Source organism: Phodopus roborovskii, unplaced genomic scaffold (assembly GCF_943737965.1).
Source record: "Phodopus roborovskii unplaced genomic scaffold, PHOROB, whole genome shotgun sequence".
In the NCBI taxonomy this organism is placed as follows: domain Eukaryota; kingdom Metazoa; phylum Chordata; class Mammalia; order Rodentia; family Cricetidae; genus Phodopus; species Phodopus roborovskii.
Genome location: NW_026126407.1, coordinates 23,204,399 through 23,221,061, shown reverse-complemented (window position 1 = coordinate 23,221,061; position 16,663 = coordinate 23,204,399). Strand labels below are relative to the sequence as shown.

General features: G+C 44.7%; 1 protein-coding gene across 1 annotated transcript in view; it reads left to right on the top strand.

Annotated features, from left to right (window-relative positions):
- Positions 1 to 16,663, top strand: part of Gria1 (glutamate ionotropic receptor AMPA type subunit 1) — a 309,938-nt gene that overhangs the window by 207,107 nt on the left and 86,168 nt on the right. The window contains exons 8-11 of the mRNA XM_051180635.1: positions 812 to 916; positions 9,278 to 9,388; positions 10,324 to 10,530; positions 14,949 to 15,319. Coding sequence (XP_051036592.1) covers positions 812 to 916; positions 9,278 to 9,388; positions 10,324 to 10,530; positions 14,949 to 15,319 — 794 coding nt within the window. The remainder of the gene's footprint in view (positions 1 to 811; positions 917 to 9,277; positions 9,389 to 10,323; positions 10,531 to 14,948; positions 15,320 to 16,663) is intronic.

The following is a 16,663-nucleotide window of genomic DNA, read 5'->3' as shown; positions in this document are numbered from 1 at the left end:
CAGTCTTCATTTTGTGGGTTTTGTGGGTACAAAGGAAGGCAGAGCAAGGTTACTAGGGGTGTAATTTTGGTGGTTCTCTATTTTAGCAGACAGACATAGATTAGTAGGTCTTTGCTCACTGTGCATATCCTTCCCCATAATGCATCAGATCTCATATATATATATATGTATATATATATATATATATATATATATATATATATATATATATGCACAAACATACCACAAAATGCATAGGCATAAAATAACAAATAGGAGATTTCCCCCTAAAACTCTTCACTCAAAGAAACACCGTTTGCTTTACTGAACATGTACACCCCAAACTGTCTAAAGAAAACTGATCCATTTTTCTTGGTTCAGGATGTGTTCCAAGGCACGTTTGAATAGAAGTGAAGCATTTTGAAAAGGTTGCTAAGGGGATTAACTTGTTCCCATGGCTTAAACCAGATGAGTGTGAGCTCAATGCATACAGGGGTCCTAAGTTGCCACCAGGTTGTTAGGTGCTTTGTTCAGAGAGGATGTTTATCCAGCCCAGTCAAGCAGACTTCCCAGGCTAGTAAGCTACTCTGCTTGCCTGCCTCAGTGGCAGATGCCTATATCCCATCACTTGGGAAGTAGAGGTGACAGCAGGGTTAGAAGTTCATGGTCATCCTTGTCGGGTTCTCATTGAGTTCAAAGCCAGGATAACGCCATCTCACAAAACCAACCCCCCCCCCCACACACACACACCAAAAAACACAGGGACAAATGTGAAACAAAACAGCTGAGTGAGTTGGCAGCTTCGCTGCTCAGCATTTGCCTCTGTTTTCAGGTACGATTTGAAGGTTTGACCGGAAACGTGCAGTTTAATGAGAAAGGGCGCCGGACCAACTATACCCTCCACGTGATTGAAATGAAGCATGATGGAATCCGAAAGGTAAGGGCCACCTTGGCTGACTTGACTGAGTGGAGATTCAGGCTGGTAATGAGGGGCCCTGGATATCTGCCTTGCCTACACTTTTGAAGAAACTCAGGCAATGTGTATTCCAGACTCTTGTAGTCTCAACTCTGCCATTTGTCACTTGGGATTTGGGGAGAGTCTGGCCCCTTCTCTGAGAATTGATTCCCTCTCTGAGAAATGGAGATGCAACTCCCAGATTTTTTTTCCTGACAGTGCATGAGAACCAGGGGAAAGAAAAACATTTTTAAAATATAAAGGAAGAGCCTGGAATATTCACCTTTACCCATGACTCCAACATTTGAGTGCCTGAGACTGGAGGGTTATTGCAGGTTTGAGGCTAGCCAATGATATAGAATGAGATTTGACCTCATTTTTTAAGAACCTGAAGATATAAAGTAATAGATGCTTATATAGTACCATTGATATTCCTTGGAATTCTGGAGAATCCTAGAATGTTTATTGGTGAGGTTAATCATCTTTTGATTGACCACACTTATTCAGTCATGCTCTCTTCTCCACAGAAGTCAAAGTGAAAAACACACTTGGGTATGGATTTTTTTCCGCTGAGTAGTACTCCATTGTATAAATGTACTACATTTTCTTTTATCCATTCTTTGGTTGAGGGGCGTCTAGGTTCTGGGGCTTCCAGGTTCTGGCTATTACAAATAATGTTGCTATTAACAGTTGAACAGATGTCCTTGTGGTATGAATGTATATTTTTTGGGTATATGCCCAAGAGTGGAATTTCTGGATCTTGGAGTAGACTGTTTCCCATTTTTCTGAGAAACAGCCATACTAATTTCCAAAGTGACTGTACAATTTGCACACTCACCAGCAATGGAGGAGTGTGCCCCTTTATCCACATCTTCCCCAGCATAAACTATAGGTGTTTTTGATTTTAGCCATTTTGACATGTGTAAGATGTTATGTGTAACATCTCAGAGATGTTTTGATTTGCATTTATTTGATGGCTAAGGTTGTTGAGCAATTTCTTGAGTTCCTTTCAGCCATTTTAGATTCTTCTATTGAGAATTCTCTATTTAGTCTGTACCCCACTTTTTAATTGGATTATTTGGTGACTAGCTTCTTGAGTTCTTTGTATAGCTTGGAAATCAGCCCTCTGTCAGATGTTGGGTGTGTTTTTACATAACACCAATACTCACACTAGACATTTTCAGATGAAATAAAGATCTTTGATCTTATTTAAACTCTAAGATCCAGCATGCTTTGGTCACCATCAATTTCTCCACCTTTGCCCTTTGACACTTCCTTCATGCCACTCTAGTCAATCCTGTTTCTTCCAGTTCTTTAAGTCCACATGCTCCTTCATGCCCTGGACTCTTCCCATACCTAGGAAGATGGGCTTTCCACCTTGCTGCTGTCTTCTGCTTGGTTGATACATCCTCAGCCTTCAGCACTTAAAGGGTATTCCTTGGAGACAACTTTCCTGCTGGCTTTTTTTCTGTCTCTTGGCAGCCCCTGTCTCCCCTGCCCTCGGCCTTCATCAGGTCTGCTTCCTTGTGGTAAATGAGCAAGGAGGCATCACTGAGGGTTTTGAAGCTGGTGGAGGGTTGTGGCTCTTGGGGATCCTGGAACCAAAGCTTAACTTCTCTACTTACTCATCTGGGATCTGGGCAGTTCTCTTAGTCTAGGTAGACAGATCTCACCATGATAATGCTGACCTTGTGGGCTCATTGGCACAACTCAGGGCTCCCTGGTGTTTGACAGTCCTAGATGTTAGCCCTGGTACCTGGAAAACTGACACAGTATCCCAGACTTAGCACCCTCTGTGTCTCCAAGGCTATGTTACATATCCTCACCTTGGTCACATAGGTCATTGAAATTTAACTTTTAATGACTCGAAAACTTAGAATTATCAGATGCTGCACAGCCACATGTGGCTCTTAAGTGTCACTTCTAACAGTGCAGATGCAAAGCATTGCTGCCATTGTAGGAGATTCTAGATAGCTCCTTTCAATGACACAGCATCTTGGCTCCCTGAAGCCCAATCTCTCTTCTCCACTGTAGAACACACCTCTACTCTCTAGCATGGCTCATAGTTGCCATAATAGATCATTACAAACCATGACTTCAAGCCACACACATATTTCCCCTTATGATTGCATACACTGATGGGTTAAATAGTCAAAGCACTGGCAGGACCGTGTTCCTTTCTGGAGGCTTCTTTTCATTTGCCAACTTTTCCCTAGCATTTTCTCACTTTCCAATGTCTCTAGTATCATCTCCTGCTACTCCTGGAAGGGACAACAGACACAAGACCTCCTCCCCTACCCATAACACTTTCAGACCCTCAGAAGACTTCTGGCTCTTGCTTTATAATGGAACACAGATGCTGTGTTTTGTAAAGGTGGTTTGTAAAGGGCTAGAACAGTCAAGATGGTTACTCTTAGAAAACCAGCAACTATGAACCCGAGCTAAGCTCAGAATCATCACAGTGAGAAATGTTACTCCTTGTCAGTGTCACAAGTTTGATGCCTGTACAACGCATAAAAACTATGTGTTTGTACTATTAAAATATGGAGACTGAACCTGGTCTGGTGACACAGGCCTGTGATCCCAGCACTAAGGAGTGTGAGGCAGGAGGATCAGAAGTTCAAGATTGGCCTTGGATACAAACAAGAAAAGACTAGGGAGGCTGCTGATGGAAATCATGCTCTACCCCCGGTAGTGGGGGCCATTTAAATGAAGCCAGATTCCTGTCTACCATTAGTGCATTGAGGAAATGGGATAGTGTAAGGACTAGACATGAGAATCAGATACATCCACCTGTATGTCACCCATCCAACAGTGCTAAGCCTAGGGAGGTCTGCATATTTAAGTGAGAGGGATTCAGCTAAATAACTAGTTCCTCTCAGTTCTGGCATTTTAGATGATCCTTGAAAATCTAAACATGGCCATGTTTTTACACCCTTGCTCTCCAATCACACTGTCCATCTTCAGACCAGACTCACGTTCTTTGTAGAAGTGGAGCTACAGACCTTCCTCATACATACACTGCTACAGACCTTTCTCATACATACATTGACTTTGGTGTGACCTGGCCAATGATTATAGGCCCTTTGCTATGACTTTAATCCTTCCCCCGACTCTGCCCTGAGAAGACTCCATCTTCTCTAGAACTCAGCTTCATTAAGAACTTCCTGGAGCAAGTAGCTCCCTGGAGGGATGAGCAATTTTTACAAGCACTGTCTGGAGACCTAGTTTTTAAAAATGCAGATTCCTGCAGCATAGAGACAAGCTCAGTGATACAAATGAGTACAAAGCTCCCTCCCCAACCTACCAGGCTTCCAGGGGGAATAGTTGGGTCTCTAAGGGACAGGCAGACCAGTAGTTAAATAGCTGTACTCTGCACCGGTCATGTGACCTTGACCAAGTCACTCTGAACCTCAGTCACATCATCTCTGATGCAGGGAAGTGGGTGTGCTTGTAATCCCTAATCCCAGGACCTGGAAGGCTGAGCTAAGACCATCATTTGACAAGGGTAGCCTGGTCTATGGATGAGACCCTGAGTTAAAAAGAAGAGAGGGAGGGAGAGTGGGAGGAAGGGAAGAAGTGGGGAAGGATGGAGGACAGAAAGGAGGAAGTTATCTCATATGATTAAATGAGACTATGCCTACACTTGCACAGTACAAGTTTGAGGAGAGCAGCCTCTGGCATGCAGGGGCATTCAGCCCACATCCATTGGCTCCTATTTTAAATCCCCCTCTATCTGCCACAGAGACTTCACACCAGTTCTGTATGCACTGCCCAGGAGCACACACAACCCTCAAGCAAATGGCTGTGCCTGGCTTTCTAATCACCAGGCTGTTTTCAAACTCATTTTCTAGTGACTAAATCTTTCCTTCGAATGTGTTCTTACACATTCTTTCTCTACGGGGATCTGCCTTTCAGAAAATCAATTCCTCTGAATTCCTGCCTCCAGGACTTTTACTCAATCAGACTCCAAGCAAATTAACACCTACGATTTTCAAGAGTGACCTTGTGCTGGTTTCAGGGGCATTGCAAGGCCTTACCTGCCCTGTGTAACAAAAGCTTTCTCTTCCTAGTTCAGGGCTTCTGGGAAACTCCAATCCCACCTGTATCCTGCTGACTCTGCTGACTCAGAGCCAGCCTGCTCCCTAGGTGTCACTGGGATGCTAAAGTGCTAAGCTTCCTTTCAACAACTTTAAAGTTTCAGAGAGCAGACTTGGCCCAGGCTCTCATGATATTTCATCCTATGAAGTCCCATTTATATGTATGACTTCCAGGTGGGCTTGGGCATCCTTCTCTGAAAGAGAAATCTTGTCATATTGGGATGAAACCACATTCTCATACTGACCACTCACAGGGGAGTTGCAAGGCATTCTGCCACAGATTCCTCCACCAGGGAAGCAGCAGTGGAGATTCAACCACCTTCGCCTATTGATTGTGTGTCTAGCTGTTTCAGTGCTTACTGATGACATCTGATATCTGCCCCTTTCAACTTGATTTAAGTACCCCCTACCCTGGTCTGGGTTGATACTCCATTCTGGCCTTGCACATAACTGGTCAGGAAAAAAATCACAGTGCCTGGAATTCCTACCAGTATCTCCATTATCTTCTCATTCCAGAACTCATAACTTTCAACTCCCTCTACCTTCCCAGAAGTTTTAAGTCCTTGGCATCTAACTTTTCACATGCAATCTAATTTTCGCCTAATATATGACCTCAATACAGCTGTTCCTCCATCTTCACTAAGCAACCCAGAGCCCATGCCAGCTTCCTTGTCACAGTCATCAGCTTCCTCAGTACCATGGATCTTATTAGGTATTTACAGCCCTACCTCACTACAAAGACCATACTCCCACCCTAAGAGCTGGGGAGTGTGTTTCAAATATACAATGAGTCACACTACTTAGAACTTTTCCCTGGCTTCTTACCTCCAGGAAAATGAAGCACATCTCCTGACCTAAGCATACAGGGCCCCAGACATAAATGCTCACTCTTTTTCTCTAGCTCATTGCTTTGCCTTTGTGGGGGCATTGCTCTGTTCCTTGGGTATTCATTTTGCTATCCTTCTACCAGGCATCCCTACACCATCTTCTGAGATAAAGTTGCAATAAGCTTATTAACTTCAACCTTTTAGATGTGCTGATTTGCCTAACCCTGGGTGCTGTGGGGACTAAACTCTAAAACCTAGCTCTTTAGTGCAGTTAAATCTCTTGTTTAGTTAAGTTAAACCAATGTCTAAGTGTTGCTTAAGTGTTCTGCTTCGTTGCAAGCAAATTACAGCAAGATATGATAAAAATAGTTTGGTAGATGTTTTAAAAGTGGAAGTTAGTGAATTAAGAACAAGGAGGTTTGTCACTAGGGCTCAGCTGAGAACTGGGTGTAAGAAGGCGTCACTGTCCACTAGGATCTTTTTGACTGTCAGTGTTTAGCAAACAGATGGGGAAGAAAGAAAATGGAAAAACTGCTGGAAACCTGGGCAAGAACGGTCTGAAAAAGAGGCACATCACTCTCCCAGCATTCCATGCACCAGAACACAAGTGTTCCTTCCAATGGGATGCAAAACAGGTTGTGAAACATACTTCTGGTTTGATTGTTACTTCCCACTATTTCTACACTATGAAAGGCAAACAAGATTGCTTAGTGGTCAGCTAGCCATCTCTGCCACAATGGGCAAGTGGTTATGACGACCCTCATTTGGGGAAGTTGGGAGCCATGGCTTCAAAGGCAAACTGAGGATTCCCATGAGCAAATTCGACCTGATGGCCAAGGGAAGATCAAGTGCATCTGAAGTTCTGTGATCACCTGCTCTTTAAACTTCATCCACTTAAGAATATCTGTTCTATCATCTGGACTCATTTCCGATGTTCAAAGAATCTTTAGAGGCGGATGGAAAATAGGAGATCAAAAATAATAAGTGGCCCCAGGAGAAGACTTCTCCCTGTCAGAGTTTTTTTTAAAATCCTCTCCTGAACAGTGGGTCCCAATCTTTACCAAACTACTTACTCTGTATTTGCTTCAGATAGAATCAAAGCCCCTACACCTCCTCAGTAGAGAATCAAAGTCCCATATATTAATCCAGTCCACATCCCAAAGAAAGGGGCAAAGCTCTCCCTTTCAAAGCCTTTCCAGACACTTCTGCCATCTTTCTATGCATCCAGCTGTGGAGCCACATATCCATATGAATCTGCCTGCTCACAGGAGGTGTGAACATGAGCCTTTGCCTCCAGATGTCTATCCCAACCCTGGCAAGATCATGTCTTCTTTGACCATGAGTCAACTAGGGAAAGCTAAGCTTTTTAAGACTGAGGGTATGCATCAATCAACATAGTGCTTGCCGTGGAAGCATGATTTTGATCCCCAGAACCTATAAGAACATAAGCCAGGATCAGCAGCTTGTACCTAGCATCCATGCAATGGGAAAAGCCTTCTAGCTCTTGCTCCACCATGACTAGCCTGCAGCCCTGGGGAAGTTACTTCTCCCCATTATAGTGCTCTCACACTTAATATAGGAGAGAAAACTGGCAAATGCCATGGGATTTTAATGGGGAAGAAATGAGTTAAAACATAAAAAGCATTTAGAAGAACAAGAAGCATTCACTACCAGCAAACTGATTCCATCCCTCAGTGATAATAGCTACTGCAGGCAATAAGATGAATGAGCAGGGTCCCAGGCTAAGAGCAGGCACTGCCCAGCTGCACCACCTCAGGAAATGAACAGATGGGAAGGTAGAAAACTCACTGAGCCAAAGAAGACCATGGGTATAGCTGCCATTGTGAATGACTGTAGATCACAAAGAAACCAGGGAAATACATCAAGGTAAAGGACCACACAAACCAACCATGTGGCCTGTGACTCAGTTTCTGTGCTGAGCTCTGGATGCTGAGAAGACTGCTCACCTTCCACCTCCTGCCTGAGGACTGCCAGATCTCCATCATTTTTCCCATTATAGCTGCAGCCAGCAGAATGACAGACATAGCTGCCTGGAGCCTGGGGGGGGATGAGAAGGGAAGAGAAGAAAAAGAGGGAGAAGAGAAAGAAAGACCAGAGAGGGAGGAGGCGAGGAAGAAAGGGGAAAGGGATAAAGGAAGGGCAAGAAGGAGGAGGATAAAGAAGGAGAGTGAGGAAGAAGAAGAAGAAGGGAGAGGGGGAGGGGAATTGAGGAAGAGGAAGAAAAGAGAAGCAGGAGATAGGCAGTCTAGATATATGTGTATGCTCTTGTCTGTATGTTTGCTGTACACATGTGAGTGCTGTACACACATGTGTGCATGCGTGTGTGTGTATCTGTGTGTACTCTGTGCACATAAGTGTGTGCATGTGTTAGCTATGTCATTTTGTTGTCCCAAACCTTCCATGATTTCCTGTTGCCTTCAGAACAGTCTCCACTGCTTGGCCTGGCCTTTAAAATCCTGTGCTACTTAAACCCATGCATTCACTGTGCCCCCAGGTAAACCCCAGATGCTGCCCACTGAACTTGCCTATATTGGCAGACTTCTGCCTCTACAGCAGGGTGATCATCCTCCTTGACCTAGGAGGCTTGGGCTGAGCCGTGCATCGTCTCCCACAGCCCTTTCCTCACAAAGCATCCCACTTTAGCTCTGTGCTTCTCTGAAGTCCTCTGTTACTCACTCAGCATTTCTGAACTGTGTGAATGAGTGATCTGTGTCTTCTCAAGTGACATTCTTAGGGAAAGCACCCCCTCTTTGACATCTCTGGATCTCTCTCAAACTTTGTTGCATATCACTACGTGTCTGAGCTCAAAACTTTGTGCATAATTGGAATTCAGTAACTTTTCTGAAAGACCTTGGACAAAGTATTAATAATCTGATGATATTTAGAAATTAATTTTGTTTACCCTTGAGTATGACTCAGTATTGTAACAATCAGGAAAACCAGCAGTAAATGGAGGATAAGGAACTTTTCCAGGAAGCTAAATCTGGATGGGAAAATGTAGGTACTCTAAAAATGAGAGTAGCAATTAATCAAGTGGCTGAAACTACAGTTCAGAATAGGTTTGTAGAAACAAAGGGTTAATACTTATGGGGCGATATGGCTTGGCTGCCTAAATAGCTGCAGGGAATTAAATTCCACAGCCCTCACTTTTACCTTCCTATACAGTTTAGATAAATAAAGACTTAAACTTTTGTCCTCCCAGAGGGGCAACCTCTGGGCTTAGTCGACCCTGTGAGGAGGTCCACTGGAGATGGAGACAGGACTTGGGGTGCATCTTACCTCTTGATGTTTCTGCCTATAATACCCTAGATTCTGGTACACCAGTTACTGTGCTGCCATACCCAGCTCCAAGATTCCCCCTCAGATCGTGTTTTCTGCCTTCTCCTTATTAACAGATTGGTTACTGGAATGAAGACGATAAATTTGTCCCTGCAGCCACCGATGCTCAAGCTGGAGGGGACAACTCCAGTGTCCAGAATAGAACCTACATCGTCACTACAATCCTCGTGAGTATTCTCCTTCATCAAATTTACCTGAAGTTCAAGCTAGACCCACCCAAGCACATCCTGCTTTAGAGTGAAATCTGCCAAGACTACATCATAGATGGAAATAGTGGTGCTAGTCACAGTCATACATGCATGCTTGTCAGCCCAGCACTCAGGAAGCTAAGAAGGGGGTAGAGTTCCTGGCAAGCCTTTGCTATATAGTGAGATGGTCTCATAAAACAACAACAACAACAATGATAATAATGAATCCATGCAGACTGGGAAAAGACATGCCTTGTGCATAAGCAATTCTGAATTTCATCAGTGTCTCTGAAGTCTACTCTCACCCAGCATCCTCGGATAAGCTACATCTCATCTTCTGAGTGACTTTCCCTATATATGAAACACAAAAGTGTCCCTAAGTTGTTCTAGTTTCTATATGTACCTCCTTCAGTAGAAGCCACTTTCTCCTTCAGGTGAACACATAGAGGATTCAGAAGAGAAGGCTACTGTGGTTCAATAACTTGTGAAAAATCTGAAGTCTATTCAGAGGTATCTTTAAAAATACACTGCAGAGGACCTAGGTTTAATTCCCCAGGGGAGCTAACATTCACTTCTGACCTCCTCTGGTACAAGGTACACATGCAGTGTTCAGACATACATGCAGATAAAACACCCATATACATAAAATAATTTTTTAAAGTATACAAAGAACATAATTTGGAAAGCCATGTTACATTTTCTGTGATAAAATAGTCTTATTTTAGCAGCATTTATTTTCTTTTCCCAAGAAGTTTATAATGGAGTGGGGAAAGGAATTCAGGAAACTTATTAAGGCTTTCGAGAGACTTCCCAGTGTTTACCACCATTGGAAACATCCTCCTCTGCTGGGTCAAAGTCCTCCCCACTCACAGGTGCACCCACAGGCCACACCCTCTGTCCTGTTTCTCCACCAGGAAGATCCTTATGTGATGCTTAAAAAGAATGCCAACCAGTTCGAGGGCAATGACCGCTATGAGGGTTACTGTGTGGAGCTAGCTGCGGAGATCGCCAAGCATGTGGGCTACTCCTACCGACTCGAGATCGTCAGTGACGGCAAATACGGAGCCCGGGATCCAGACACAAAGGCCTGGAATGGCATGGTGGGAGAGCTGGTCTATGGAGTAAGTGCCTGGGGAAGGGAGAGGGGTTGCCATGAAGGACAGAGGAAGGAACCAAGCAGGAAAGCATTTGATGGCTGGGAGGCTCTGTGCACAAACTGACTCCCAAATTAACTAGAACTGCTGCTGAACAGAAAGTCATCTGTTGTCTTAAGACATGGGGATCCAAATTCTTGGTCCTAATTCACTCAGCCTGGCTCAGAGTCTGTCATTCCAGTTGACCATTGACCAGCACAGGTGAGAACATACACAGCTCCAGGATCAGCTCTCTCGGGGCAGATAACAAAGCTCATACCAATCTACTAACAGTCATCTGTGGCTTCCACCAGGACTAGATATGCCTGCATTCAAGTTCACAGTTGAGTCGTTCTCTCCCTCTTCTACAACTTCTGATCATTCAGCTGACCCCCAGGCTTGGTTCCCTGAAGCCTCTCCTGCCATCCTCCATCTCTAACCAAGTCCTCTTTTTTGTCCTCTTCAAGCTGCCCTTGCTTCCCATTCTAGAACTGTATCTCTGCTCCTTTGTGGTTCACTCTGCCTCAAATTCTTTTCATTAATGTGGTCAGGGCAGGTCCAAGCCATCTGTGTGGAACACCACATTTAAAACAACTCCCTGGGCAACTACGGCAGATAAGTGAAGCAGTCTTGAGCAGACACTGAATGGGACAGTGGGGGTTTTCAATGTCTAGGGAGTCATGAGAAGCCAAGATTCCCAGACCTTGCACATTTCCTAGGGTTAAAGAGACAATGATTAAGAGTGGTTTAAGAGCATAGGTTCCAGAAGCCTAAATTGCATGGTCCACAGAAGAGCTAGCTCATGGAGATTTCTGCCCCTCTGAATATGTGAAACTTGGAAAACAGTCATATGGAAATAGAGACAGAGAAATGGGCATCCCAGGATGCCCTATACTTCTAAGTATAGGATAGTAGAAAAGTAAGTAAGGTGCGGTCAATCAAACACTGGCTTGGTTGCTTTGGGTGCAATTGATCAGTGAAAAGCTTGAGCCATAGATGGCAGGGCAAGAGTGTGGGTTGATTCAGTCAGCACCAGAAGATGATGGTGGCTCTTGAGTAAAGCAACAAAGGGCAATAGATGTAAAGAGGCTGTGACTCAGTTGACAGAGTCCCTGTCTAACATGCATGAGGCCCTGAGTTCAGTTCACAATCCCGGGCATGATAATACACATCTGTAATTTTACAATTCCAGAAGTGGGTGCATGAAGGCCTGAAGTCAAGCCTCTTCCTTGATGATGGCATCCTGGGACAGAGACCTTGTCTTAGAGAAAAAAAAAAATATCAAAAGGCAATTCTCATAATGTGCAAGAAAGGGACCACAGAGGTTTCCCTCTTGGGTCCTGAAAACGCCAACTGCATCTTTGAGTTGAAACTGATTCTGAGCCCCAGGTTGGTACTCAGGTGATGGTCAAGGGTAATTGATCATTTCAGAGGATTGTGGGTCTTGAGGGCTCATGTTAGAACAGGAGGAGTCATGATGGCCGTGAAGTATATACCTGACCAAAGGAGAAATGACACAAAGAAGATACTCTGAAGAAAAGTGGCTTTCAAGGTGACTTGTGATGGTAGAGACTGGGTCGCGGAATGCTATGGGCATCTCCCTTTCTTCTTCCCTTGATGCCTCTCACTTTGGAAACTCCACCAATGAAAAAGAGACCTGGATGGGTCCTGCTGCATCTGGAGGCTGGTTTCCATGGAAACTTCCTCTGAGCTCTTAAGGTCATTGTCATGGCAATTACTGTGAACTTCTCACCTTCACCAACGTTCATCTTCGCCTCCACCTCCTGTAATGCAGTTCTCTTTGTCAAAAAGTCCATGGCTTGGGCAGAGCTGTATGTGACCATCCCAAGGGCACAACCCCCAGTGCCAGTAGCTAGTGTCGTATCAGGTTCATCCATATTCCAGAGACCTGGAATCACCTCTATATCCTTCCTATTAAGCCTAAGGCCTTATGTCCTATTCATTAGGCCTGTTCCTCTACCAGTGAAAACTGATTCCCAGGGAATCCATGTAAAGCATAAAATGATTTTCCTTTATCTTGAGTTCATCTTTCTCATTTTATTCCCCTGAGAAAAATGAATTAGGGGAAATATCTATCAACCACAAACCACCAATGAAGAAAGGAAGGAAAGAAGTAAAGAGGGAAGGAGGGAGGGAGAGAGGGAGGGAGGGAAGGAGGAGGGAGGGAGAACCAACTCACAGGCCATTGAGTTTCCTAGTCTATGAAAGTAGTGACTGCTTGGAGTCTGTAATGTCTCTTCTGTTCCTGGTTCTTGCCCACAGTGGTAACTAGTTCGTACCCTCTCGGGTGCCCCATGTCATGCTAACTACTGCACTCATCCTCTGTCATGTTCTAAGCCCTGTAAGGTAGATAATTCTACACTTTGTAGAGGAGGATACAGAAGCTGTGTGGGAGTAGCTGATGTGTTGAAGTACACACAGTCATAACAGTAGTCATAACCCAAAGTTCTGTCTTTTGTCCATCAGTAGGACACCCACTTACACAGAAATCATTCCATTCAAACCTTAGGTGTTGAAGTTAAGAGGTACTGAGAGATGAGCCAGAGGCATTCTCAGTGAAAGAAGGGCCAGGGTACTGCTGCAGATTAGTCTTCTGGGTGTGGCTTTGGGCCTTATTCGTGGGCATCTTCTTGTCTTCCCATGACTATAGCACAAAGAGTAGTATCTGCAAAGTCCTGGGGTTGGGTTCCAGCTCTGTCATTCTCTGAACTGCATGGCTCCTGTAAGCCACTTAACTTCTCCAAGGTCAGCTGCCTAAAAAGGATGGGGGGTATTTGCTGCAGGCCTGTGGTGGGAGTGCTTGCCCCACAGAGCCCAGATCTCAAATTATCTCACCCAGACAATTTGAATCCTGTCCCCTTTTGCTATACCCAAGCTATGTGGTGAGTCCCAGCACTAACCAAGGGCAGATGAGCATGCCTAGCACTCTTGCTTGCTTACCAACAGGTTAGATTTGACATTCAGACACTGAATACTTGTGGAGCTTTGAGCAACCTTCCTTGGAAAAAAAGAGAAAAATTTGCAGCTGCCTTGATTTTGTCATTACATATGATTCCTTCATATGATTCCTTCCTCCTGGAAAGTCCTCCTTTTCTTCAATGTCACATTGATATGTCACCTCTTGCATGCTGCAATCCCCTCCCACCTTAATGGACCCCTCCCCCCTTCTCCTGCAGTGGCCTCCCTTCATGCCTTGGAGACTTGATAAGTGAGCCCTGTGTATATGTATGCATGTGCATGTGTGGTATGATAATCTTTTCTATAAGCTTATAACTCTTGAATGCAGAGGGGGGGGGGCATAGTTTACCTCCACCTTCCATCTTAGAGCGTAACATAATTGTTCCATAAATGTTTATCAGATTCCATTTGCTGTCACCATCTCGTTAGCCAGGATAATCTTGGTTATGGGTAAAAGAAATCCAATGCAAACTGGCTTAAGCAAACAAAACAAGTGTCATGTTTTCTGGGAGATAGAGGGATTTATTGACACATTTCCAGGGATCCCAATGTAAGCCCTGAATCGAGGGACCCAAATGGCAGCCTCTGGGGTCACCCTTTGTGCCACTCAGCTCTGGCTCCAGCTCAGGGCTAATTCTCACTGAGCCCATGAGTCTGGGGTATCGCTAGGTAACTCTCTCAGGGCTGGGAGTAGAGTGTGCTACATAAGCATTCTATCTGCTTTCCAAGGTAATCAGGCAGGGAAGCAGGCCTGGAGGGGTCTCAGAATACAAGCAGGAAGCCTGGCCCCTGAATAAACACAAGCTTCAGCCTCTTTCTTGCAGTATGGGGATGGCATCTCCAGCAGCAAGTAAAGCTGTCAGACACTGGAATGAACTCTACTGTCAAGTAGCAAGCTGTGGTCCATTTCTCAGAAACACTTTATAGTGTCTGAGCAGTCAGACTTAACAAGGTCCTATACCATTTCCACATCCTTTAAGATATAAAAATATTCACAGTAAACAGTGAAACAAGAGCTTGGGAAAGGCCTCAGTCTATAAAGCACATATTAAGCAAGCATGAAGACCAGTGTTTGGATTCCTAGCATCTAAGTGCTATAGTGCACTGAGGAGAGGATGCAAAAACAGAGGACAGCAGGAGCTCAGCTGGCCGACCAATCTAACCAATCAGTGAGGTCCAGGTTTAGTGAGAAATCTGCCTTCCAAAACAAGGTGAAAAGCAATTATACAATGAAGACAACTGATATCAACCTCTGGCTTCCCTATGCACAGAGAGAGAGAGAGAGAGAGAGAGAGAGAGAGAGAGAGGAGAGAGGAGAGAGAGAGAGAGGGGGGAGAGAGGAGAGAGAGAGAGAGAGAGAGAGAGAGAGAGAGGAGAAGCTACTGAGCTCAACTAAACCTGATTTGATTTTTATTTGATCCTTTCAGAGAGCCGATGTGGCAGTTGCCCCCTTGACCATCACCTTGGTACGGGAGGAGGTTATTGACTTCTCCAAGCCATTCATGAGTTTGGGAATCTCCATCATGATTAAGAAGCCACAGAAGTCCAAGCCTGGTGTCTTCTCCTTTCTTGACCCTTTGGCCTATGAGATCTGGATGTGTATTGTATTTGCCTACATCGGAGTGAGCGTCGTCCTCTTCCTGGTCAGCCGTTTCAGCCCCTATGAATGGCACAGTGAAGAGTTTGAAGAGGGGCGAGACCAGACAACCAGTGACCAGTCGAATGAGTTTGGCATATTCAACAGCCTGTGGTTCTCTCTGGGGGCCTTCATGCAGCAAGGATGTGACATTTCTCCCAGGTCAGTTGGCTCTTCCTTTCCTTGATGCTGCAATGCTCTGGAGATGAAAAACTATTAGAAACTTGAAAGGTGGGAATTAGAGCTGGGGAAATAGTTGGTAAAGTGCTTGCTGTGAAAATATGAGGATTTGAGTTTGATCCCTAGAACCCATGGTAAAAAGCTGAAAGTGATGGTATCCACTTGTAATCCCAGTGCTTAGGAAGCAAAGATGGAGAATCTCTGGGCTTACTGGCTGGCCAGCCTAGATCAGTGAGTCTCCTGTCCCCCTGAGAGACCTGACATAGAAAGCAAGGTTGGTTGGTGGTTCCTGAGGATGAATGGCAATGAATTTCTTCCACATACATGTACACATCACACACACACACACACACACACACACACACACACACACACACACACACACACACAAGAACTCTTCCCAGATGTCATTGCATCTGAGTTTCTACTACTGCTTTGGTGAACTGTCCATTGCATGTTGTGGGTTATTCTGGATGTTTCTATGATTGGGCCAGCTGTCTGCTACCTGGTGGAATGCTATCTTGATACTCAGGCATTGTGACTGATGTTCTGTAGATGAACAGTGCAGAGGAAGAATGAATGATGGTTTGCTACAACCAACTTTTCTTGAGTACCTACCATTGTCCTAGCAGGGAGACACCCTGTAACTGAATGATCACACCAGATTGGGACTTCCAAGACTCTCCTCTCACAAAGTTGCCATGGCCGCACTGCTCTCGTGGCAGAACTGAGTACAGTTCCCTACCTAATGGAACACTGAATCTAGCACATGATCCCTCTGTGCGGCCTTGGCAAAGTCACTTTACCCAGGAAGACTCAGGTTTCCTAATCAATGGAGGAGGGCTCTTCTTTTTCTGGTTCTGATTTTTGAAAAGAGGAGAACTCTAATTCCAGCAGCACTATAAACTTGCTTCTTGTGGTTCATATATACAGAAGCCCAGTGCCCCCACTTCTGACAGTTTTGTGTATTAGACTTGCTTATACAATTTATTTTAGGGAAAGTAAAGCCATGAGAAAGTGTATAAAGAGGAAAAAACTACCAACTGCAGCCAACTCCCAGGTTCACTAATGTCTTGTTTTGATGTGTAGTGTTTCTTTGGCTACATTCTAGAATGTTTGTGCCATCCCACCTTCAGCTGACCAGCCCAGGAAGGCAGCATTGCTGTGTGTTTTATTCCCATGGCTAATATCTGTGGCCTCTCTCTCTCTCTCTCTATCTCTCTCTCTCTCCCCCCTCCCTTCCTCCTTCCCTCCAAAGGTCACTCCCTTGTAGATGACCACATCTCAAAATCAGAAACATGGCTTGAACTCTGGCCTCCATGGGTC